Source organism: Felis catus, chromosome A2 (genome assembly GCF_018350175.1).
Source record: "Felis catus isolate Fca126 chromosome A2, F.catus_Fca126_mat1.0, whole genome shotgun sequence".
In the NCBI taxonomy this organism is placed as follows: domain Eukaryota; kingdom Metazoa; phylum Chordata; class Mammalia; order Carnivora; family Felidae; genus Felis; species Felis catus.
Window position 1 is genome coordinate 101,008,505 of NC_058369.1, and position 25,772 is coordinate 101,034,276.

Here is a 25,772-nt window from a genome sequence, read left to right on the forward strand (position 1 = left end):
ATTACTACCATCTATCTCCAGAACTCTTTTCATCTTGCAAAACTGAAATTCTATACCCATTAAACAAGAACTTTCCATTCCCCCCAGTCTCTGGCAACCACCATTCTTCTTTCTATTTCTCTGGTTTTAATTGAGTGTCTCCTGTAAATAGAATTATATAGTATTTGTCTTTTTGTGGCTGGCTTATGTCATTCAGCATAATGTCAAAAGTTCGTCCATGTTATAACATGCGTCAAAATTTCCTTTCTTTTAAGGACTGAATAATATTCCGTTGTATGCACATAACACATTTTGCTTATCCATTTATCCATCGATGGACATTTGGATTACTTCCACATTTAAGCTATTGTGAATAATGCTGCTATAAACACAGGTATACAGATATCTCTTTGAGACTCTGCTCCCAGTGCTTTGGGTCATAAACCCAGCAGTGGAAGTACTGGATCCTGTGGTAATTCTAACTTTTTAATTTTTTGTGTAACTATCATACTGTTTTCCATAGTGGGTGTACATTTTACCTTACAGTGCACACGTGTTTGCATTTCTCCACATCCTCACCAACACTTGTTATTTTAATAGTGGCTGTCCTATTGTATCTCATTGTAGTATCTCATTGTAGTTTTGTTGGCATTTTCCTGATGATCAGTGACGTTGAGCATCTTTTTCATCCTCAACATGCTCATGCTTATCTGCCATTTATGTGTCTTGTTTGGAGAAATGTCTGTTCAAGTCCTTTGCCCATTTTGTTGGTTTTGTTGTTATGTTTTAGGAGTTCTCTAATGTATTCTGGATATTAATCCCCCATCAGATAGATGACTTAGAGATATTTCTTCCATTCTGTGGGTTGCCTTTTTACATTGTTGATAATGTCTTTTTTTTTTTTTAAGTTTTTATTGATTTATTTTGAGAGACAGGTAGACTACCAGGGGTATATATCATCAGGCTGACAAGGGTGACAAACTGTGAGACGGTGACCTGAGCCGAAGTCAGATGCTCAACTGACTGAGCCACCCAGGTGCCCCTGTTGATAGTGTCTTTTGATACACAGTATTTTAAAACTTTCATGAAGGCCAGTTTGACTACTTGTCTTTTGTTGCATGTGCCTTTGATGTCCTATCCAAGAAATTGTTCCCAATTCCAGTATCATTTTTTTCTTCTAAGAGTTTTATAGTTTTAGGTCTTATGTTTAGGTCGTTTATCTATTTTGAGTTGATTTTTGTATATGGTGTTAGGTAAGGGTCTGGTTTCATTCCTGTTTTCTGAGCACCTTTTTTGAAAGACTGCCCTCTGTTCTTGTATGGACTTGGTCCATTTGTTGAAAATCTTTTAACCATAAATGCAAGGGTTTATTTCTGGGCTCTCTATTTTATTCCATTGGTCTATATGTCTTATCTTTATGCCAGTGCCACTATTTTGATTATTGTAGCTTGAGTTTGCAAAAAAATATTTATGTTCTCATGGAACAGTAACAAACAGGTATTCTCACTTTTGATTTTCTGAATCTGAAATTGTGGGAATATTTTTAAAAATAGAATTATAGCTTGAAACAATACAATTTGATTTTAACTTGGTTGTGAACTGTTATATAATTTTTGGAATGTTTATTGTTTCTTATCCTTACATGCTTTTTCAGGATTCATAAAATTCCACGGTCCTTTCTAGCCATGCTCAAAATACGTCAGGGTCATTAGGTGACAGCTGTGTGTTAATTTTCTATTTCTATAATCTTAATAAATTAGTACTAGAAAATGCTTTTAGTGTCTCTGTCTCAGAATTAATATGTAATTCTATTATAGTTAATTTGAGTTTAGATACGTCAAAGGAAAGAATATAGTTCATATTATATGTCTGTTTTATGCCTTTAGGTTTCAAATGATGGATCCATATATGATTTTTTTATTTAGTAAATTAGATGGTATATAGATCTCTGTTTGCAGAAATCATTTCACCTGTATTCCTCCCTTCAGTAAGACAAACATGCAAACATTCGAATGCCTTTTGTAAGCCAGAGAGTGTGTTGGTGCTAGAGATGTAGAGATAAGAACCTATCCATTTTTCTTAAGGACCTCTTAGTCTAGTGGGAAAGAAATGCACAATCTATTATGCAGTATGATATATACATAGTAGGAGGTGTGAATAAAGGAGCAAGGAGACATTTGAGGGAAAGCAGTTAATTTGACCATGGGCATTAGGGAAAAGTGATCACGGAAAGTACCAAAACTAAGAAACCTTGAAAGAATTTGGCATCTATCCAGTAGACAAAATCGAGGAAGGCACACCATGCAAAAAGAATAGAATGGCTTAAGTCATCCATATGAAAGGTCATGGCAAACGGGAGAATGGCTGACTGCTCTTTTCAGATAAGGGAGTATGAGAAATAAGAGAGCAGGAAGATAAACTAGAGCCAGTCTTCTGTACCAGGTAAGAAGTATGGACTTCATCCTGTGACATTGGAAAATACATGTTTTTTAAACAAGACTGCTGTGTGAAGCCTCTATGAAGTTGTTGGTTAAGAGAAGTTAAAAGACCTGAGCATGGAGAAAAATGATCAAGACCTGGAGAGAGAAAAGTGTCTTTTTGGAGTAAAATAGATGTGGAGATATAATCAGATTTGGGGGTTTGGGAGAAGAATAAAGACGTGGATGCTTTGCTCCCTTATTTCAAGCCAGCTAATGTTTATTGCACTATCATCTTGTGGGAAGCATCATAGTTGGTAACTCTGAGAGGAAAGATACTATTTTGTGCCTTCTGGTAGTTTACATTCTGTGAACAGGAGAAAATATATCCTTAGCTCCTAGGACAGTATTTGACACATTAAAAGGTACTCAGTCATTAACACTTTTCAAAGATTACATAAAACCTCACAATCAAATTAAAGTTGTATAAATCTCAAGCGGTAATTCTATTTTTAAAAAATGTTTTCTCCAATCCCAGGTTCAGATGATTAAAAGGTGAGAATGTTGGGGCGCCTGGGTGGCGCAGTCGGTTAAGCGTCCGACTTCAGCCAGGTCACAATCTCGCAGTCCGTGAGTTCGAGCCCCGCGTCGGGCTCTGGGCTGATGGCTCAGAGCCTGGAGCCTGTTTCCGATTCTGTGTCTCCCTCTCTCTCTGCCCCTCCCCCGTTCATGCTCTGTCTCTCTCTCTGTCCCAAAAATAAATAAACGTTGAAAAAAAAAATTAAAAAAAAAAAAAAGGTGAGAATGTCTTTTACTGTTCAAGGAGTTCTGCATTCTTTGTATCCTCAGTCGTTTCTATAATACCCAAGGTTAGTGCTGTGTTACACTCTTTATATAAAAATGAAGACAAGGAGAAGGGGAAAGAGTGCCATACAGATTTCCTTTCACTGATGATCCTTAGTGGCTAACACTCAGACTGGAATTTCCAAGTCTGGGTATACCTACCAGTAACCTATCAGTAAAGAAAATGAACCTAAACTAGAGGGAAAGAGCACTGAACTAAAGGGGGAAAGGAAAAGGTTTGCCTTCTCGGCCTTAAACAGTACTGTTTGTATCAAAGAGGGAGGCTGAATATAGCACGGTCCATTTTGGGTTCTGTTCACCCAGAAATCAAAACTCTCAAGCGTCCATCCTATTTTTCATGATTCAGCAAGCTACCACCCACCATTCAATATTTTTTGGAGAAAAAAATTTTTTTTATCAGAATAATGTAGCAGTTCTCAAAGTGTGGTCCAGGGAAAGTGAGATCTCTTAGACCCTTTCAGGAAGACTATAAAATAAAAAATTATGATACTAATATCAATATTTGCTTTTTTAATTCACTCTTTCTCGCATAAATGTATAGTCAGATTTTTAAGAAGCTACATGTTATATGCTATTGCAAAAAATTAAATGCAGAAGGAGGTATGGAATTCTAGATCCAGTGGTCTTCTATTAAACCAGATACTGAGATTTGTAAAAATTTAAAGCAATGCCACTCTTCTCTTTCATTTTTTTATAAAATAAGATATTTACCATAAAATGTTATTTATGCTAACAGGTAGTGCGTTTGCCATTATTACTTATGAATAAATGAATATTTAAAAACTTTTTAGGTTTTAATTTCTAATAAAAATCTAATCAGTGAGGGGCGCCTGGGTGGCGCAGTCGGTTAAGCGCCCGACTTCAGCCAGGTCACGATCTCGCGGTCCATGAGTTCGAGCCCCGCGTCGGGCTCTGGGCTGATGGCTCAGAGCCTGGAGCCTGTTTCTGATTCTGTGTCTCCCTCTCTCTCTGCTCCTCCCCCGTTCATGCTCTGTCTCTCTCTGTCCCAAAAATAAATAAATGTTGAAAAAAAAAAAAAAATCTAATCAGTGAATATAACCCATAAAAACAAAAGCTATTTGAGGTCCTCACTAATTAAGTATTTAAAGGGATACAAGAGTATAATTTTAGATAGCTGCTTAAGTAATGCATACTCATTAAACTCAACTTGGAAACATGTGGGAAAAAAATCTTAGTTGCCCCTACTCCTAACACTGATATTAGAAGTTAGAATTAAAATTAGAAATGAGAAATTATTAACATTTTGGCATATTTTTCTAGTCTTTTTTTTAAGGATTTTTTTTAAAGCACAGAGTTGGAATAACATTGTATGTAAAACTCTGCATGCTTTTTTTCACTTGTGTTCTGTGTTTCCATGTTAATCTTTAAAAAACATTTTAGTGATTGTAAAGCGTTGTATTTAGTTAATGTACTTTATATAATTTTTCCTTTTATTCTAACTTTTGACCATGAATCTTTCTTTCATTTAGCAAACACTTGAGAGTTTATGTGCAGGCACTGTTCATAAGTGCTTTTTTATATTTTGTTAAGATGATTGCCTTAGATTAAAAGTTGAGTCAGTGAGCTACACTTTGAAGGCAAAGAGGGAATATACTAAAGAAAATCTTAACTTGTCTTTTGAGTGTTTTATATTATCAGGTCACATGGCAAATTCTCAAATGTATTAGGTATTTACACAACTCTTTTAGCCTGCATAGTATTGTGGAAAGACTAAGTGAATGAATTTAAAGAAGAGTCTCCTTTGCATTGAGTAGTTAACTATTTTTATTTGCTAGATCATATTTTAGGGCAGTGTTATTTTTAATTTGTGATTCAGATGTACAAGTGACTGACTGTGCATATTTTCCCAGGTTCCAGACCTGCATCTTTTGACAGCTTGCTCAACATTTCTGAATCAGTGCCCTGCTGGCACTTTACGATAGATACAATATGGTACACCAAATATTGATCTGACCAAAGTCTGTCATATTTTTAAAATATCTCTACTCATTACTCATACTTGTTGGATAGTTTAGGTATAAAATTCTAGGTTGGAAATGATTTCTCCTCAGAATTTTGAAGGATTTTCTCCATTGCTTTCTAGCTTTCAGTGTTGCTGTTTGAAAGTCCAAACCATTTCATTGTTGTTTCTTTGCCTCTTTCTCTGAAAGCTTACAGAATAGTTTGACCAAATTGCTCTGAAATTACATGATACTATATCTTTTTTGGGTCTGTTTTTATTCAGAGTGCTAGCTATCATTGGATCCTTTCAGTCTGGAAACTTCCTTGAAATATTTAATTGTTGATACCTTCCCTTCTTTTTTATCTGCCCTTCTAAATTGATCTTATCAATTTTCTCTCTTGTTTTCCATCACTTTATCTTTTTGTTTGCTCACATTTGGGGTGATTTCCTTAACTTTATCTTATGCCGGTTCTATTCAGTAGGTTTTTTTATTTTCTTATATTTTAATTTATTGGGTTTCTTTTTGTCCTCATATTTTTTTAAGCTACTGTCTTATTCTTATTTCAGAAATAGAATGCCATGACATTTTTTCTCTTAGGATATCAGTGATTGGGGTTTTTTTTAGTTTTAATCTTACCATCCAAGTTGTTTTAAATTTGACTTTGTTGGTGTTTTTCTTTCATATTAAAGGCATTCCTTAAAATATCTGGTGATTCTTAAGTGGTTATTCATATTTTAGAGTAGATACTAAAAAGCTAATTAAAATATCTCTATATACATTTTTGGGGCTATACGGTATTCACTGTACAATGATTGGATTGGAATGATAGATTGCTGAACCTATTGGGGATTCCATAGAGCAAATTAAACCAAATGATTTTTAACTTTCCCAGTCCTAAAGTTCCTAGAGCAGATGATGCTAATGCTTTGTCTAAGGGCCCATGTCTTCTTCCTGTTCACAGGGTCCTGATGTATTTTCATTCTCATTATCTGTCTTCTAAGGTTTTTGTTGCAGGGCTGCCCTCACACTGCCAGGGCCTGCTTTGCCAATGTATAAGCTATGGAAGTGTCTGGGAAATTTATTTCCTAAAGAGAGCCCTTAACCAGTGATTAATTGGTTATAACTCAGGTGTGGCTTGCATTGCCTCCAGAACTGCCCTATGGGACTGAGCTAAAATCACCTTCCATGGGATTTTGCATGACCTCCTTCCCTTCCCTGTCCTATTTCCTTGTGTTTTTCCATGGAATAATTTCTCATAAACCTCTTCTCATGGTTCCTTTTCTGAAGACCCAGCTTCCGATGGGTTAATGTTTGGGCTTCATTCCCTTTGATAATGTGTTGTTTTGCAGTGAGATTAGACTGATGTTTTTTTTTTTTAAGGCAATCTTTATTTTGGACTGTCTTTGTCAGATATTTATATATCAAACTTTTACATAAAAGAAGAATTGGTTAAGTTCTGCTTAACTTTTGGAATGATTCATGTAGTACAGGCATACCTCAGAGATACTGTGAGTTCAGTTCCAGACCACTGCAATAAAGCGAATACCACAATGAAACAAGTCAGTTGAATTTTTGGTTCTCTGTGCATATAAAAGTTATGTTTACATTATAGTCTGTTAAGGGTGCAGTATCATATGTCTCAAAATGTACATACCTTAATTTACCTTATTGAAATATACTTTATTACTAAATGTTAATCATCATCTGAGCTTTCAGCGAGTCATAATCTTTTTGCTGGTGGAGGATGTTGCCTCCCTGTTGATAGCTGCTGACTGATCAGGGTGGTGGTTGCTAAAGATCGGGGTGGCTGTGGCAATTCTTAAAATAAACGATGAAGTTTGCCACATGCGTTGAATCTTCCTTCATGAATGATTTGTCTGTAGCATAGATACTATTTGATAGCACTTTACCACAGTACAACTTCTTTCAAAGTGGGAGTCAGTCCTCTCAAATCCTGCCAATGCTTTATCAACTAAGTTTATGTAATATTCTAAATCCTTTGTTGCCATGTCAACAATCTTTACAGGAGTAGATTCCATCTCAAGAAATGTTTTTCTTTGCTCATCCTCAAGAAGCAACTCCTCATCCATTCAAGTTTTTTCATGAGATTGCAGCAATTCAATTGCATCTTCAGGCTTCATTTTTAATTCTATTTATCATGCTGTTTCTAACATATCATCAGGTACTTACTCCTTATTTTTATTTTGAGAGAGATAGAGAGAGAGCACATACAGAAGTGGGAGAGGGACAGAGAGAAAGGGAAAGAGAGAGAATCCCGAGCAGGCTCTGCACCGTCATTGCAGAGCCAGATGCGGGGCTTGAACTCATGAACTACGAGATCATGACCTGAGCTGGAGTCAGACACTTAACTGATTGAACCACCCAGATACCCCTCCTTTGAAATCTTGAACCCTTCAAATTCATTCCCGAGGGCTGGAAACAGCTTCTTCCAAACTCCCGTACATGTTGATATTTTGACTTCTTCCCATGAACCATGAATGTTCTTAATGCCCTATAAAATATTGACTCCTTTTCAGAAGGTTTTTTATTTATTATACCCAGCTCTATCAGAGGAATCACTATGTATGGCAGCTATAGCCTTAGAAAATGTATTTCTTAAATAATAAGACTGGAAAGTCGAAAATTACTCTTTGATCTATAGGCCGCAGAATAGATGTTGTATTAGGAGACATGAAAACAACTTTAATCTTGTCCATCTCTACTAGAGCTCAGAGTAACCAAGTATGTTGTCAATGAGCAAAATATTTTGAAAGGAAATCTTTTGTTTTTTTGAGCAGTTGGTCTTAACAGTAGGCTCAAAATGTATTTTTTAATTATTTTTTTAATGTTTATTTTTGAGAGAGAGAGAGTGCAGATAGGGGAGGTGCAGAGTGAGAGGGAGACACAGAATCGGAAGTAGGCTCCATGCTCTGAGCCATCAGCACAGAGCCCAACACGGGCTCAAACTCACAGAACACAAGATCATGACCTGAGCTGGAGTCGGACGTTTAACGGACTGAGCCATGCAGGCACCCCAGGCTCAAAATTTAAATAAACAATGTTGTAAACCGATACGATGTTACCCAGGCTTTGTTCTATTTCTAGAGCACAGGCAGAATAGATGGAGCATAATTCTTAAGGGGCTCAAGCATTTTCAGAATGTTAAATGAGCATTGGCTTCAACTTAAAGTTACCAGCTGCATTAGCTGCTAACGAGAGAGTCATCCTGTCCTGTGATGCTTTGAAGCTGAGTCCAGTCTGGTTCTCAAAGTCCTGGATGGCATCTTCTTCCAACAGAAGACCATTTTGTTTTCATTGAAAATCTGTTGTTTGGTGGAGCTATTTTCATTAATTATCTTAAATGGATTTCCCTGGATAACTCAGCTTCTACATCAGCACTTGCTGCTTCACTTTATACTGTTATCTTACAGAGATGGCTTCTTTCCCTTTAACCTCATGAACCAACCTCTGCCACCTTCAAACTTTTCTTGTGCAGTTCCTCATTTCTCTCAGCCTTCATAAAATTGAATGGAGTTAGGGCCTTGCTCTAGGTTAGGCTTTGGCTTAAGGGAATGTTGTGGCTAGTTTGATATTCTATCTAGACCACTGAAGCATTCTCCATATCAGCAATAACTAAGCCAGCTATTTAGCTTGCTCATCACTCATGAGTTCACTAGAGTAACACTTTTTTCTGTAAGAACTTTTCCTTTGCATTCACAACCTAGCTTTTTGGCACAAGAAGCCTAACTTTGGGCCTATCTTGGCTTTCAACACACCTTCCTCACTAAGCTTGATCATTTCTAACTTTTAAAGTGAGAGATGGGCGCCTGGGTGGCGCAGCTGGTTAAGCGTCCGACTTCAGCCAGGTCACGATCTCGCGGTCCGTGAGTTCGAGCCCCGCGTCAGGCTCTGGGCTGATGGCTCAGAGCCTGGAGCCTGTTTCCGATTCTGTGTCTCCCTCTCTCTCTGCCCCTCCCCCGTTCATGCTCTGTCTCTCTCTGTCCCAAAAATAAATAAACGTTGAAAAAAAAATTATTAAAGTGAGAGATATGTGACTCTTCCTTTCACTTGAACATGAAGAAACCATTTTAGGCTTACTAATTGGCCTAATTTCAATATTGTTGTGTTTCAGGGAATAGAGAGGTCTTAGGGGGAGAGAAAGAGGAATGACCAGTTAGTGGAGCAGTCAGAACACACACATTTATCAATTAAGTTCACCGTCTTATATGGGTACAGTTCATGGCACCCCAAAACAATTAGAACAGTAACATCAAAGATCACTGATCAGAAATCACTATAACAAATATAATAATGAAAAAGTTTGAAATATTGTGACAACTGCCAAATTGTGATGCAGAGGCATGAAGTGACATGCTGTTGGAAAAATAACACCAATAGACATGCTGGCCAAAGTTACTACAAGTCTTTAATTTGTAAAAAAAATGTGTCTGCAAGGCACAATAAAGCAAAGTGCAGTAAAATGAGGTATGTCTGTATAAAAATTATGTTTTTTGAAAGATTTAAGTATTTTATCCAAGAAAAGCCTGGACCTCTTTGAAGTCTGGCTTTTTATTTCCTTTGTGGTTATTTGTCCATTTAGTTTTTATACCTTGAGTCAGTTTTGATAATTTACATTCTTAGAGAAATGTGTTTCATTTAAGTTTTCATGTTTAATAGCTATTTATTATATAAAATGTTCTCGTGTGCGTGTGTGTGTGTGTGTGTGTGTGTGTGTGTGTGTGTGTTTTAATTTTATCTGTGAATGTGGATATAGTTTAAATCCTGATTGGACCAAACCAAGTGTAAAAAAGACATTTGTGAACTAATTGAGGCAATTTGATTATAGAAGACAGTTGTGGAAATTTGATTACATACTTGAGTTGGATGAGTCCAAAGAATTGTTAATTTTTTTAGGTGTTGATAATTTTGTTAGGCATTTGATAATGGCTTTTTGCTTTATTAGTTTTATCTGTTTTAAATTTTATTGATTTCTGTTATTATTTCACTCATTTTGCTTGCTTTAGGATTATTTTGTTTGTGATTCTTGAAGTGGGACCTGGCGTTAAATGATTTGAAACTTTTTCTCTCTTCTAATGTAAGCATTTAGTGCTTGCTATAAGTTTTCCTTAGCACTGCTTTAACTGTGTCCCTCTGTTTTTAAACTCTTTCATTGCTGCTTTTGTGTCCCTGTATAATTAACAATACTGTAAATTCCATGAAGGCAGAGAAAGATATTTTTGTTTCAGCTTTTCCCAGTATTTAGCACACTGCCATATAATTGTAAATGATTTTTGAACGTCAAGACTTGCATATAGTAATTCAGATTGACCGCTCAATTTAATAATCTGGAATTGTAAAGAAACAAAATTAGTAGAAATGTTCTCAAAATGTTACAAGAAAACTGTAAGAGAATATGCAAGTAAAATTTTATTCTCTGTAACAGAGGCTTTAATTTTTTTTTAGTGAAAAATGTATTGGAAGCAAGAAAGGGGTTAAGTCTCAGCAATAAGCCTTTTTGTTTAAGAATTCATATAAAGAAATATTTGAAATATTAGCAAGATTACTGTAGGAGAGCAGAAGCATGAAAATTTAGTCTGAAACCAGTTCCGATCTCTCAACTACTCTCTTAATATTTTCAGTCTTTCTTGGAGCCTATGGACTTTTCATTTTTTTGTATCTTTTTTACATCTCAAGATTTATGAGTAGAGCAAAAATGGTTTCTTCTAGAATCTGCTGGTAACAATCTTATCTTCCATTTAAAGATAATTTTAGAAAGAAAGGGGGAAGACTGGAAAGTTGATGGGTGACTATGCACACAAGTGTGGTATAAGTGGGAAAAAACTATTAACTTTAAGTGAAATGCGAGTTAGAATCCTAACTTACCATGTAGGCTGTGTGGTTTGGGTCAATTTCATTAATTTTTCTGAAACTCATTTTCCTCATTTGTAATATGGAGATACTACAATCAAGTTTTCCAGTTGTTGTGAGGATCAGAGAAAACATAAAAGTTTTAAACATATTTGCCTCATATAGTATATTTGTAAGCATTTATACAATGTTGTCATTATATAAGATTCATCTCAATTTTTTAAGGGAAGTCTTTTAGGGAAAATATCAAAAATCATTTTAATGTGGTTTGAAGAGACAACTACATGTTGAATATGTAAATATAGCAAATGAATACTATAAACTAGAAAAAATTATAAATAATAGAATGATAACCTTGGCAGAATATAGCATAAAGTACCAAAATTTAAAAACAACAAAAACACAGGGGCGCTTGGGTGGTTCATTCATTTAAACGTCCTACTCTTGGTTTTGGCTCTGGTCATGATCTGGTTTGTGGGATTGAGCACCACATCAGGCTCAGCAGTGGCAGCACGGGAACCTGCTTGGGACTTTCTCTCTCCCTCTCTCTCTCTGCCCCTTCCCCATTCGTGTCTTTCCCTCTCTCTAAAATAAAAATAAAGAATAAAAATAAAAACAAGGGACGCCTTGGTGGCTCAATCAGTTGAGCATCCGACTTTGGCTCAGGTCATGATCACACAGTCTGTGAGTTTAAGCCCCGCATCAGGCTCTGTGCTGACAGCTCGGAGGCTAGGGGCTGCTTCGGATTCTGTCTCCCTCTCTCTCTGCCCCTCCCCCGCTCATGCTCGCACGCGCTCTCTCTCTGTCAAAAATAAATAAACATTAAAAAAAAAATTTAAAAAATAAAAAAAAAAAAACCACCGAAAGCCTTGCCTTTTAGGGACTTTATTGTGAATTCCCTTGACTTTTTAAAATCCTGAAAATTAGAGGAAGACGTGATCTCATATAAAGGGTATTAAAGTCTTACTGAGAGGATATTAGTAACTGGTGGAATGATTACAAACCAAGCATAGGAGAAGAGGAGCATTTATCTACAAGGATTAAAGATTACTCTGCCCTCAGACTTTTCTGGCGTCGGTGTGAGGAGACTATGAACAATATTTACAAAGTTTGTACTTGATCAAGTTGTGCTTCTCTGCCCTCAGACTTTTCTGGCGTCGGTGTGAGGAGACTATGAACAATATTTACAAAGTTTGTACTTGATCAAGTTGTGCTTCTCTGCCCTCAGACTTTTCTGGCGTCGGTGTGAGGAGACTATGAACAATATTTACAAAGTTTGTACTTGATCAAGTTGTGCTTCATATATAAAGGCAGTAGTAGACAGTCTTAAGCCTGCAAGAATTTAGAATATAGCACCAATGAGCACTATTACCAAAATTACTTGCTGAAACCCAGCCAAAAAACATGACATTAATGAAGAACTCACATATAAAGGAGCTGTAATAAAAGGACTATTAATGAGCATGGAATCCAATTTAATACATATCCAAGATTAAGCAGTCATGGGAATTACTGTATAATTTATAGAATGTAAACTATGCAAAATTTTACAGAATAAAAATAGTTCACAAAAATTGAGTGTTTGGGGGAGTATATATAGGCTGATTTCCACATTTCTCACAGCAAGAAATTACTAGGTACTATCTAAAATTGAAATATGTAGTTTTCAAAAAGGGCCTCCAATTGCTTTATATTTTTCATAGTCTTTTTCTTATCTTTAGAAGAGTCATAAGTTTTAGCTCTTTCAAAGTTCATTTAGAGTCATTTAATTTCCCTTTTTTCCCCCAGTAAATTCAAGTAAATCTAACTTCATAGGTTAAATTTTTAAAATAGCGTGATTCACAGTTCTAGTTCTGTAAACCTATGGTAAAATGGTTAAGAATCTGAATTCTTTTTTTTTTTTTTTTTTAATGTTTGTTTGTTTGAAGAGAAACAGTGCAAGCCAGAGAGGAGAGAGAGAGAATCCCAAGCAGGCTCTATGCTCAGTACAGTGTCTGACACAGGACTTGATCTCACGAGCCTGGGATCATGACTTGAGCCAAAATCAAGAGTCGGACACTTATCCAACTGAGCCACCCAGGTGCCCCAAGAATCTGAATTCTTGATAGACATTGTTAGTGTGAATGTGAAGATTACTAACCTTCTTTCTGAGTTTATCTGTAAAATGGGAATGACAGTCCCTTGTTTATGGTTTACAGTTAACTTGTCTAAATCTCTCGGTACAGGGCTCAACTGTTAGCTGTAGTTCTCTCCTCTTCATTCTCTGTTACTTATAAAGATGTTATTCCTATCTGTAGTGATATTACCAAATGTTAATGATAGCTGTTTCTGAGTGATGGGATTTGAGGTGATTTCTTTCTTTTTCAATGTAGTTCTGTACTTACTGTTCTATATTGCTTGACTTATTTTTTACAATGAATAACACAAAGCTGTCCCTTAAAAAATAAAGTAAAAATATAAGTTTTACTTGTCCCAGCACTTCTTTTGCATCTGAAATCTTCATTGTTGAGCCTGATAATCTGTATTTTTAAAATGTTCCTCAAGTGATTTTGATGATGTATCAGGTTTAGAAAGCAGTTGACATTGGGAACTTCCCTGCACTTAATTTTAATTAACATATTATAGGCTCCTATAATGTGCAACTTAGTTGTGTAGTGTCTTCCAATCTGGTCTCCTTCCATACTCTTTGTTAAGAATCTAAAGAGGGAGGGGGAATGGGCTAAATAAGGAGCCTTAAGGAATCTACTTCTGAGGTCCTTGTTGCACTATATGCTAACTAACTTGGATGTAAATTTAGAAATTAATTAATTAAATTTAAAAAATGAAATGAAAAAAACAAAAAAGAAAAGAATCTGAAGAGTTGAGGGTGCAGATTTTTGCCAAAAATCGGAGTAGGGCTTGGGGTACATTGTACCTATATGAGGTGGCTATTTTATCGCAGGAACAGGAAAATAAAATGGGCGTAAACGGAAATTTAGTCATAAGGCAGGAGTCTTTGAAATTGGAAGGGGATGGGATAAGAACAACAGGGGTGAGCCAACACGTTTTGGCTGATAATGAGCTGGAGGAAGATGGGGGAGAGGATGGCAGCCATCCAACAGCATCACAAAATATTTTTTAATTAAAAACAAATTTTTTAACATCCAGAAGTCAATTTTCCCTCTACTCACCCCAGAACAGGTATGTTGCTAAAAAGTGCCACCTCAGCTGAGAAAACCCTATCCATAAATATGTCACTAGTTTTCTACAAACAGTAAACCATCCCTGCTGCAAAAGTAGAGTTGTTCTGAAGCTCAGTGTCATGTGGAAAATAGTGGGGTAGCAGGTTAGTATTCATAGTTACTGGAGCTAGATGAGCACTTAATTAACTTCATATATCTGCTCTGATGATGGAAGAAATGGATTTTCTTTGGTCCTGCAGTCCTTTCCCCTTCTCAGTCACAGTGCTTTCTGTCTAAAGTGGTACTGAACACCACTGTGACTGTTGCTTTCTCCTCTAATACCAGGAGTAGTAAGACTACAGCAGTGCAAAATTCAATTGGGCTGTGTCCTTCTGAGACTGTGAAGTGATTATATCTAGTATATAGTGAGGAAAGTCACAACCAGTACAAAAACAAAATCAAAACCAGTGTGCTAGAAGGCAAAGTGTCAGAGAATTAGAAGATGTGGTGTAAATTGCTTACAGTGTGGCTCCTAAATGATTCAGTGTCTGCTAATGTTACCTTAATAGCTTTCCTTCAGGTTTATTGCTTCAGTCTTACTCTGACAATCTTTTTATATTTACCATAAAAAATATATAGGATACCTTTCATTCACTTCTCTTGGCTTTGTGTTTGCAGTTCATGGTACTTTCAAATTACTTTGTTGGTAAAGTCTTGATAATGTATGCTCTTACTAAAGGGAGATTTCGAGATTCTTGAGTAGTTCTCTTTGGCTCCCCCCCCCCCCTTGTATAATGACTCAGCAGTTCTGTACATTAGTGCTCATCACAGTAAATGCACTCTTAATCCCTTTATCAATTTACCCATCCCCTACCCACCTCCTCTCTGCCAACCACCAGTTTTGTGTATTTAAGACTGGTTTTTATCTCTTTTTCTCTCTGCTTGTTTTGTTTCTTAAATTATACATATGCGTGAAATGATATGGTATTTGTCTTTCCTGACTTCATTTAGCGTTATACCCTCTAGATCCACCCATGTTATTGCAGATGGAAAGATCTCATTCTTTTTTATGGCTGAGGAATATTCCAGTGTGTGTGTGTGTGTGTGTGTGTGTGTGTGTGTGTGTGTGTGTGTGTGTGTATCACCCATCTTCTTTATCCATTCATCTATGGATGGACACTTGGATTGTTTTTATATCTTGGGTATTATAAATAATGCTGCAGTAAGCATAGGGGTGCATATATCTTTTTGTATTAGTGTTTTTTTAATTTTCTTTGGATAAATATCCAGTACTGAAATTACTGAATCATACGGTAATTCTATTTTTAAATTCCTTGAGGAATCTCCATACTGTTTTCCACAGTGGCTGTATCAACAGTGTACAAGGCTTCCTTTTTCTTCACATCTTTGCCAAAACTTGTGTTTCTGGCCATTCTGACAGGTGTGAGGTGATATTTCATTGTAGTTTTGATTTGCATTTCCCTGATGATTAGTGATATTTAGCATCTTTTCATGTGTCTATTGGCTATTTGTATGTCTTCTTTGGAAAAATATCTGTTCAGGTCCTCTGCCTGTTTTTAATCAGATTACTCGGGATGTTTTGGTGTTGAGTTATAAGTTGTTTCTGTATTTCAGATAGTAACCCTTTATCGGATATATCATTTGCAAATAATCTTGAGGTTTTTAGAATTTCAAAAGAATCATTTAAACCAAGAGGGATATTTTCCCTGGGATTGTGGATTATACCTTTTGGGTGTAAGGATTTCACTAAAGACCAATCTAAATGGGGAAAAGAGGACAATAGCAAGAAAGAATTTGAGACTCCCTCTCAGGAAAAATAGCAACAAGATTGGATAAACTTATTTCTGCTTTTCCTCTGGGAAATTGGGTAGGGAAGTTGAGTGGGACATATATACTCTTCATCCAGGAAGGTCTACCTTTCTGAATTTAAGAATGCAGTTAAGGTAGAACAAAGGAAGTAAGTAAACAAGTGCCTGCCAGATGAACATAAGGGAAGGGAAGCACAAATAATATAAAACAGGGAGAGAGACAAAACATAAGAGACACTTAAATATGGAGAACAAACAGAGGGTTGCTGGAGGGGTTGTGGGAGGGGGATGGGCTAAATGGGTAAAGGGCATTAAGGAATCTACTCTTGAAATCATTGTTGCACTATATGCTCACTAATTTGGATGTAAATTAAAATAAAATTAAAAAATAAACACAATAAAATAAACAAACAAGTGCCTGCCAGTTTCATATGGGTAATTTACATCTCAAGGATTAGTGAACAACTTTGCTCACACTGTCTTTCCTTTATCTTCTGCTTTCCCCTTGGAATCATCCTTCTCAAATTTGAATTATTATTCTAGAGAGGACCTGTAATATGAGACATAAGATAAGCATGGTATAGCTCCATGGCTTGACAATTTTACTTATAGATTTGAGTGTGAATACTTTTGTGTTGAATATATGTATATTAAATATGTATTAAAAGGAATAAAGTAAAAGGTTATTTGAGCTATTTTTTATATAAGTTTTTTACTAAAGTAAATGTTAATATAGAAGAATGTGTAAATTTTTTTTTATAATGTTTTTTATTTATTTCTGAGACAGAGACAGAGCATGAGTAGGGGAGGGGCAGAGAGAGAGAGGGAGACACACAATCCCAAGCAGGCTCCAGGCCCTGAGCTGTCAGCACAGAGCCCGATGTGGGGCTCGAACTCACAAACTGCTAGATCATGACCAGAGCCGAAGTCGGACGCCTAACTGACTGAGCCACCCAGGCGCCCCAATATAGAAAAATGTGTAAATCAAAAATGTACAGCTTGGTGAATATCTCAAAGATAACTATGTAGCTACTACTTTTATTTTGATATTAGCACACTTTCTTTTTGTAAGTGTTTGAATGATACATCTTTTTCCATCCTTTTGCTCTTTCTGAATATATTTAATGTGTGTCTCTTATAAGCAGCATATAGATGGGTTTATTTTCTTTCTCTAGTCTGGCTGGCTATCTTTATCTTTTAATTAGAGTTTTCAGTCTTTTTACATTAATGTCATTGGTGATATATTTACATTAAAATCAGTCATAATACTATTTTTTTCTGTTTATTTCATCTGTTCTTTATCCACTTCTCTTTTTTCCTTATATTTGATTATTACTTTATATTTCAGTTTTTCTGTTTTAGTTATGTATTTTTTTTTAATGATTATACTAGTAATTACTTTATACATCCGTAGTCTTTTAAAATCTAACATTAATACTTCTACTACTTCTGGACAACAATAGGATTTTAGAACACAATCTCTGTGTCCTCCCCACAATTTTTATACAAGTTTTACCATTTGTTTCAATAATAGTAATATTTGTGAGATATTATGTTGTGTCATATTATATATATTTTTTTATATAATATCTATAATGTATACCACGTAATATGAACTACCAAAAGAGAAAAAAAAGATAAATTTAACTATTTCGACAGCAAAGAAGAAGAGTGTGGCAAGCAGGCTTGGGTTCACAAAGGATTCTAGTTGGGAGGAACAGGAAATTCTATGTGCAAATACTGACCTATTTACCCATGTTCCACTCTAACAATGATTCTCTAAGCTACTACTCATCTATTTTATTGAATTGTCCATAATGTGTGTTTTAGCAGCAAATAAAGAGATAAAAGTTAAATATTCTTAGAAATGTTCTCCTATATGGAAGGAATTAATTTTCCCATATGGCTAAAAGTTAATCAAGTTTTTTCCTCATAGTATGTATGCTTTATAATTTATAACATCTTGCTAATTTTTTTCTTACAGAAATAAACTTTCGGGAAATGGCCTCTAAATCTTGGCTGAATTTTTTAACCTTCCTTTGTGGATCTGCAATTGGATTTGTTTTATGTTCTCAGTTATTTAGTATTTTACTGGGAGAACAGGGTGATACCCAGCCTAATATTCTTCATAATGATCCTCATGCTAGGCATTCAGATGATAATGGACAGAATCATCTAGAAGGACAGATGAACTTCAATGCAGATTCTAGCCAACATAAAGGTATGGTTTGCTTTATTAAGGAGTAAACACAAATAGTAGTTTTCAGTCTGTGTAAGTGTTGTGAGACTTGGAAAAGGCAATTTATTTGAATTTTGTTACATACAATATCTTTTGATAAAAGTGAGCTTAATTCCTGATATTTAATGACAATTCTTGGTTTGCCTCAGCAGAAGGAAGTTGCTAAAACCCAGATTTATTTAGGGAGTACAGTATTAATTTTGAATTCATTTTTAAGTAGAGATAGTTCAGAAACTGTAATTTGGGGAAAGGCAGAACTTTCAGATTAGATTTGTTTTTGAAAATATTCATTTAGCCTAATTTTGTTATCATGGTTTCTATCTGTGTCTTTCGTTTTTGCTATTATCTGATTTTAGTCTTAGTTTTTACTTAGTCTTGTCTTATAGAAATTAAAGAGATATATATAAATCTCAATTTATATATATTTTTTCAATTTATATTTTTATCAGTAGCTAAAATAACTAATCTTTTCACCTTTTAAGAGGCATAAAAACTTAAGAGGAGGAAAGAACTAAGGATGTGTTATAATGACTTCATTTTCTCCTGGTCACCTGCTTCTAACAGGATGTTCTCAATTGTGTCCTCTGGTGCCCCTTTAAGTGTTGGTTTTCCCCACGTTTCTGTCCTTTGGCTGTTTCTTTTCTTGTGTGATATCATCAATTCCTATAATTTTAGTTCCCATCTATTCTTTACTGTCTTTGTCTTAGCCCAGTTCCTAACACTGAAAAGACATTAACAGAATTCAAAGATCTCTGCAAGTGTGATTTATTTGACAAAAAAGAATACAGCAGCTTGAAAACAATTGGAATCCTGGGATGCAGAGGGTCCCCCAGTTAAGAATTATTTCTTGTATCTTTTTGGCAATAAGATATTTCTTTCCTACCTCTCAGGCAGAAGCTGAGGGATGAAATACCACATCCTGGTTGAGTTATTATGAACTAGCAAGCACATGTATACTGTTACAAATTATGTCATATTGTGTAAATGTTTATACAACTCTGATTCAGCTCTGAGTAGGTGCTCTGTGTTCTTATCATAGAGCAGTTAATCACCATCATAGAGCAATGAGCATTGCTCCAGATTGTCGAAGGATCAGTTGGAGCCATGCCTTTTCTACTAGTAGGCTGTATCAGGTCACTGCAGGCACATATATTAGGTACCTACTTGTCCTGCTCGATGGTCCACATCTGTCTAAGCTAGAAACTATGAAGTCATGGTAGATGTCTTCTTTCACTTACCAATCAATCCCATTTTCCGTAAGTTCTAACATTCTACTTCTTTACCATTTTTCAGATTTCTTCTCTCCATTCATTTCTCCTAGTACAGACCTTCAGTTGTACCCAGATACCTACATCAACCAAACTTCACTCTACCTCTTGTCTTTTCTTATGGTGAGCTTCTACTCATTTAAAGACCTATTTTCTGCATCATCTGTTTCCTGATTTTGCTTTATCTCCCCTTCTTCTCTGTTCTGGCCAAGTTCCCATTCCACTATTCTATAGGATTTATCAGCCACAGCTGTCTTATTCCTCAGCACATTGAACAGAGCTCTGTACAGAGCTCTACTATAGCATCGCTGTTAGTGTGTGTCACATACTGGCTTGCATGCCAAGGTCTCCTGCCAGATTGTGAATTTTCTGTAGTAGGCCGTATGTCTTACTCATCTTTTCATCTCCTGTGCGAGCACATGCCTACAACAAAGTAATTAATAAATGAATAACTAAAAAATGAGAAAGAATATTTCTACCAAATCCCAGCAGTGAGGAGAAGGTTGTCTTGCTCAAAGTGAAACATTAGAAAGTCCTGCATCTACCAGTTTCCCTGTTCATCCAGTATTTTGTTTATCTATAGCCAGGAGTTTGGGACCCTCAAGTCCCAATGAAATATGAATGCTGTCTGAAAATAGGGTGATTTTGTTTGTTTTTGAATTGTGAATTATCGATATTCAGAGGGACAAGAGAATATTTTCAATGCATGCCCAATCTTGCCCAATGTTGTATTCCCTCTCAATTAGTTAAGTAGAAATTTATGCCTCCAGTTGTTAATTTTTCACAGGACTGAGCTTTTGTAACTCACTGGTTGGCCTTACCTTTAAGGACATGCTTCCTCAGGATTCTGCCTGTATTATTACCACAAAAAACTATGGTTTTGCAGGTCCATGCTGGTCCACAACCACATAAGTATTGAAATTGGGATTAAATAGTTGGAAGCTTTCATGGTAATTTAACAGAGTAGTTTTTGTCTAAACTATAAGAATTAGTACTTACACTTTGCAATATCTTTTTTAGTTTTTTTTTCTACTAATTCATTTTTTAGCATGTTTATGAAAGTATAGGTCTTTAACTATTCAAATAAAAATTGATCCTTCACCAAGCACTGGTATAGAATCTTAAAATTAGAGTCTTACTTTAAACCATTAATACTCAGAATGTGGTCCTGGCCTGACAGTGTGAATTATCTGTTACCAGTCTGCATCCAGATAAGGAGTTTGTATCAGGATGTAACTCAGTTAAGCTCGCTTTTTAGTTAGGTGGACTTTTTGTGGGGTATAGCAGGACTTCCTTGATGAAAGAAGTAATGTGTTGCTTTATATTCTGGCATAAGCTCCCTATTTCTTTACAAAGGAGTACTTTGAAAAACATTGCTCTAGATAGTCTTGGAAATACTACTGATACTCTATTCTGTTTCTGACTGATGAATTTGCATTTTGGAATGAAATATGGTACTATGAGAAGTAATCTCAACTCTCTATTAACCCTGTTTCTTCAAACTGAGATGGTCATGAAAGCCTTTTTTAAAGTCACGTCAGGGTACTTGTATAAATTCCTAACAGTGAACTCTTGTGGACTCCAAAATGAACTGCTACTTCAGTAGCATGTCTTTCCTGTCTTTTAGAAGCTTATTCAGAGCAGTGAGAAATTCCTTCAGTGTTCTGTTGTGAACCAGTAGAAGCTTTCTTTGTAAAATGAAGTGAAAAACAGAGACTAAGACTGTGCTTTATATGTATACAAGTCTCTGAGAGAACTTGGAGATTAAAGTGCAGATTCAGATTCAGTAGATCTGGGGTGGGGCCTGAGATTCTGCATTTCTAACTCCCAGATGATGCTAATGCTGTTTGGTCAATAAACCACAGTTCAAATAGTAAGAATCTAAGTCATAGTGGCAGTTCTTATTAACGCCAATGAATCTCCTGGACAAGACTGACATGATACCAATAAATCAGAATGTCAATTCATATTAGGTTGAGTTTTGCTTTCTTTCAGCTAAATTACTAATGCTAGAAAGGTAAATAGAAGGGGGCCTTTGAAATTGCGTAAGAAAACGTTTTCTTCAATATAATTTATTTGCATTTTTACACCTATGTAGCTATAACTCTAAAAATTTTTTGTTTAATAGATGAGAACACAGACATCGCTGAAAACCTCTATCAGAAGGTTAAAATTCTTTGCTGGGTTATGACAGGGCCTCAAAATCTAGAGAAAAAGGCCAAACACGTCAAAGCTACATGGGCCCAGCGTTGTAATAAAGTGTTGTTTATGAGTTCAGAAGAAAATAAAGACTTCCCTGCTGTGGGACTAAAAACCAGAGAAGGCAGAGATCAACTATACTGGAAAACAATTAAAGCTTTTCAGTATGTTCATGATCATTATTTAGAAGATGCTGATTGGTTTATGAAAGCAGATGATGATACATATGTTATACTAGATAATTTGAGATGGCTTCTCTCAAAATACAACCCTGAAGAACCCATTTACTTTGGCAGAAGATTTAAGCCCTATGTAAAGCAGGGCTACATGAGTGGAGGAGCAGGATATGTACTGAGCAAAGAAGCCTTGAAAAGATTTGTTGATGCATTTAAAACAGACAAATGTACACATAGTTCCTCCATTGAAGACTTAGCACTGGGGAGATGCATGGAAATTATAAATGTAGAAGCGGGAGATTCCAGAGATACCACTGGAAAAGAAACTTTTCATCCCTTTGTGCCAGAACACCACTTAATCAAGGGGTATCTACCTAGAACCTTTTGGTACTGGAATTACAACTATTATCCTCCTGTAGAGGTAAGTTTAGAAATTTTATTACTGTATAAATACTTAGACTGACTTTTATTTACTTAAAAAAAAAAAAAAACCTAGCAAATAATGTGTTTCTTTGGTACCAATAACTAAGAATCTCCGTTACTCTTTTTATATAGAGTGGCGACGTATAATAAAATAGCTGAGAATATGAATGCCAGCAATAGTAATTCAATAAATATTGGTGCTATTATATGTCAGGGACTAAAAATATAGCGGTAAATATGGTCAAGTTCCAGTTCTCGTGAACCTTATAACATAACAGTGTATTATGAATCTTACATTCTGGATGCAGAGACATACAATAAACAGGCAGACTAGTAAAGATAAAATATGATATTAGGTAGTGATAAGTGCCCTGAAGTAAAGTAAAGCCAGGTAAGGGGATAGAGAGTGACCCAGAGTGTCATGGGGTATGCTAGTTTGGGTGATTATGAGAGGTGTCTCTAAGGGGTGACTTTTGAAAAGAAATCTGAGGGAGGTTAGAGAGCAGGCTGTGTGAAGATCTGGGTAAAGAGCCTTCAAGGTTTCAGGAATGGTGCATGAAAAGACTTTTGAGGTTCAGAAAGACCTAGGTTGAAATCTTCTCCCACTTAATAGTTGAATGACTTTGGATGGACAGAATTTTCCCAAGTTCTGAGCCTGAGTTGCCTCATTTGGAAAATGGACCTGATCTACCTGTCTCACTCAATTGTAATTACAGTGTATGCCTGTCACACAGTAAGCACTTAATAAGCCTTAGCTCTCATTTGGCATCTTAGAGAATTTTATTTAAAATACATTATTTTATTAGATATCTCAGATGTACAGCTAAATGTTTGAGAAGAATTAATATTTTGTACCCACTAACTAGCTTTACCAAATATTAATCTTTTGCCACATTTGCTTCCTTTTTTAGAACAAAAAAGGATATAGATACAGTTGAGGCCTGTGTACCCTCCCTAGTCCAGTTTTCTTATCTCCTTCCTCAGTGTTAACCACTATCATGAATTTAATGTTTGTCATTACCATGCATGGTTGTATCTTTTTTCCTACATATTTATGTATCCATAAATAATATATAGTATTGTTTTGTAGGTTTTTAAACAAATGGAATTATTCCATAAAAATCCTTGAACATTTGCTCTTTTCATACAACATTAAAATTCATCAACATTAATACCTGTATGTGCTTCATTAATTTAGGCTGCTGTGTAATCTAAGGTATGGAGTATGTGGTAATTAATCCATTCGCCTGCTGGTAAACATTTAGAAATTTGTTTCCACGTTTTCACTGTTAGGAACATTGCAGCAGTGAATGACTGAAGGAGACCAGGAATCACAAACCTAGCCATTTTTTCGGTTCATATCTGTTATTGATTAATAATGCATGTAGGTAAGTCATTAGTACTCTCTGGCCCTAAGATACAAATAATACACCTCATGCTAGCATTCTCAGCTTCACAAGCCAGTTTTTTCAAATCATTATCTAGGACAGTGGTTCTCAACTGTGGGCTTTTTTGCCTCCCAGAGGACATTTGGCAAAGTCTGGAGACATTTTTTGTTGTTAGTTGGGAGGCTGCACTGGCATCTAGTGGGTAGAAACCCACAAGATTGTAAACCCACTAGATGCTAAACATCTCACAATGCATAGGACAGCTCCCCACAATAAAGAATTATCTGGTGTAAAATGTCAGTAACACAGAGGTTAAGAAATCTTGACCTAGAACAACTGAACCAGTCTTTGGGTAATCAGCTTTGAAAACTTAGAAGCAAATCACTACTGCTTCCGATGTCAACCACCAGTCTGTTCTTGGTACTTAATAGCTATTCCTTACAGTAACAATAACTATTCCTTACAGTAACACTAGCTATTCCTTACAGTAATTCTGCATTTAATAGGTGACAAAACTGAGACTCCAGAAAGTCAAGTAATCTGTCCTTCCTGATAGTCTAGGCAATACTGCAAACCACTCTGATTCTAAAACTTGTAATTTCCATCATGAGCTCCCCTCCATGATTAATGGGATATGTGCCCCAAAGGGAAGAGCTGAGGAATGTTAAAATAAACACTCTGTTGTTGGGATGAAATTCCACTTTAATAAACAAACAGTTTAAAGTTTGATTCTGGGGTGCCTGGGTGGCTCAGTCAGTTAAGCTTCTGACTTCGGCTTAGATCATGATCTCACAGTTTGTGGGTTCAAGCCCGACATTGGATTCTGTGCTGTCAGTACAGAGCCCACTTAAGATCGTCTGTCCCCCTCTCTGTCTGCCCCTCCCCCACTTGTTCTCTTTCTCTCTCTCTCAAAATAAACTTAAGAAAATAAATTATTTTTTAAAAAGTTCATTTCTATGTATTGAGGCTGTTTGAAACCTTATGCTAGCACTTTATTGCTATTTTAGATGCAGCAATTTCCTAGACTATAAAACAGATGTATTCCCGGTCTGCTTTTTGATAGTCTATTTTTATTTTGTTCTAGTGAGTGCTTGCGTGCTTTTTTGATGTAAACTTTTCTTAGCATAATCTGACCATTCCAAGATTACTTGATCTCTTCCCTTCTTCTGTCCTCCTTCCCATCCAAACTTAAAAACATTACAAATGCATATAACAAAAACACCTAAATGCATATAAGATTTTACTAAGAGTGTCTCATATTGGTTACACATACAGTAACAGTAAAGGGACGTCCTAATTGTTATATGTTGTAACCAGTAAAATATCCTTCTTTCCCTTTAAGAGTGCTACCCACAATTCCCACCTACAAATAGGGTATACCTAACAATATACTTTATATGAACAAAATAAATATTTCTATGATACATCTTTTATTTAAATTGTAGTTGTTTTTAAAATGGATGCAAAATTTATGTTTTCTATAAAAATTTATTCAGTTACGTAAAAGACTTGGAAGTACCAAAATTGACCCAACTTCCTAGTCGTGCCTCTTCTCTCCCAGGAAGTTACATACACACAATGTGAAATCAAACTTCTGTTATTACTCACCCATGGTTTAACAAATTTTCTTCTCCCTAAGTGAATTACGATTTTCAAAGTTAACCTAAATCTCATACATATACTTTTTCTTTGTAGTAATCACTAGAAACACATTGTGGAAAATTTTTATTTTAGTAAGTCAGTGTGTGAGATATTACAGTTGATCAAAGAGTTACGTTCTTAAGTTGGTTGTTTAGAACGTGTTCTTCACGCAATTCCCTTCTCCCACCACCTTCTCACTTCCCTAGAAGTAAGTTCCTCGGACTAAAGTCTGTTTCCTAGAAATCGCCTTCACCAGAGAATGTGTAATCAGTCTTAATATAGTGGATTTAAAAAATGTGTAAACAGACACACACACACACACACACACACACACATGTATATATCCCTGTGTGTGA

General features: G+C 35.8%; 1 protein-coding gene across 3 annotated transcripts in view; it reads left to right on the forward strand.

The window, feature by feature from the left end:
- Positions 1-25,772, forward strand: part of C1GALT1 (core 1 synthase, glycoprotein-N-acetylgalactosamine 3-beta-galactosyltransferase 1) — a 42,368-nt gene that overhangs the window by 8,528 nt on the left and 8,068 nt on the right. For 2 of the 3 annotated variants that reach the window (XM_003982796.6, XM_045052407.1), the window contains 2 exons: positions 18,067-18,303; positions 21,718-22,385. In XM_003982796.6, coding sequence (XP_003982845.3) covers positions 18,084-18,303; positions 21,718-22,385 — 888 coding nt within the window. In that variant the 5' untranslated portion in view covers positions 18,067-18,083. Of the gene's footprint in view, positions 1-18,066; positions 18,304-21,717; positions 22,386-25,772 lie in introns of those variants that run through there. The other variant, XM_023250372.2, reaches the window with a different exon arrangement.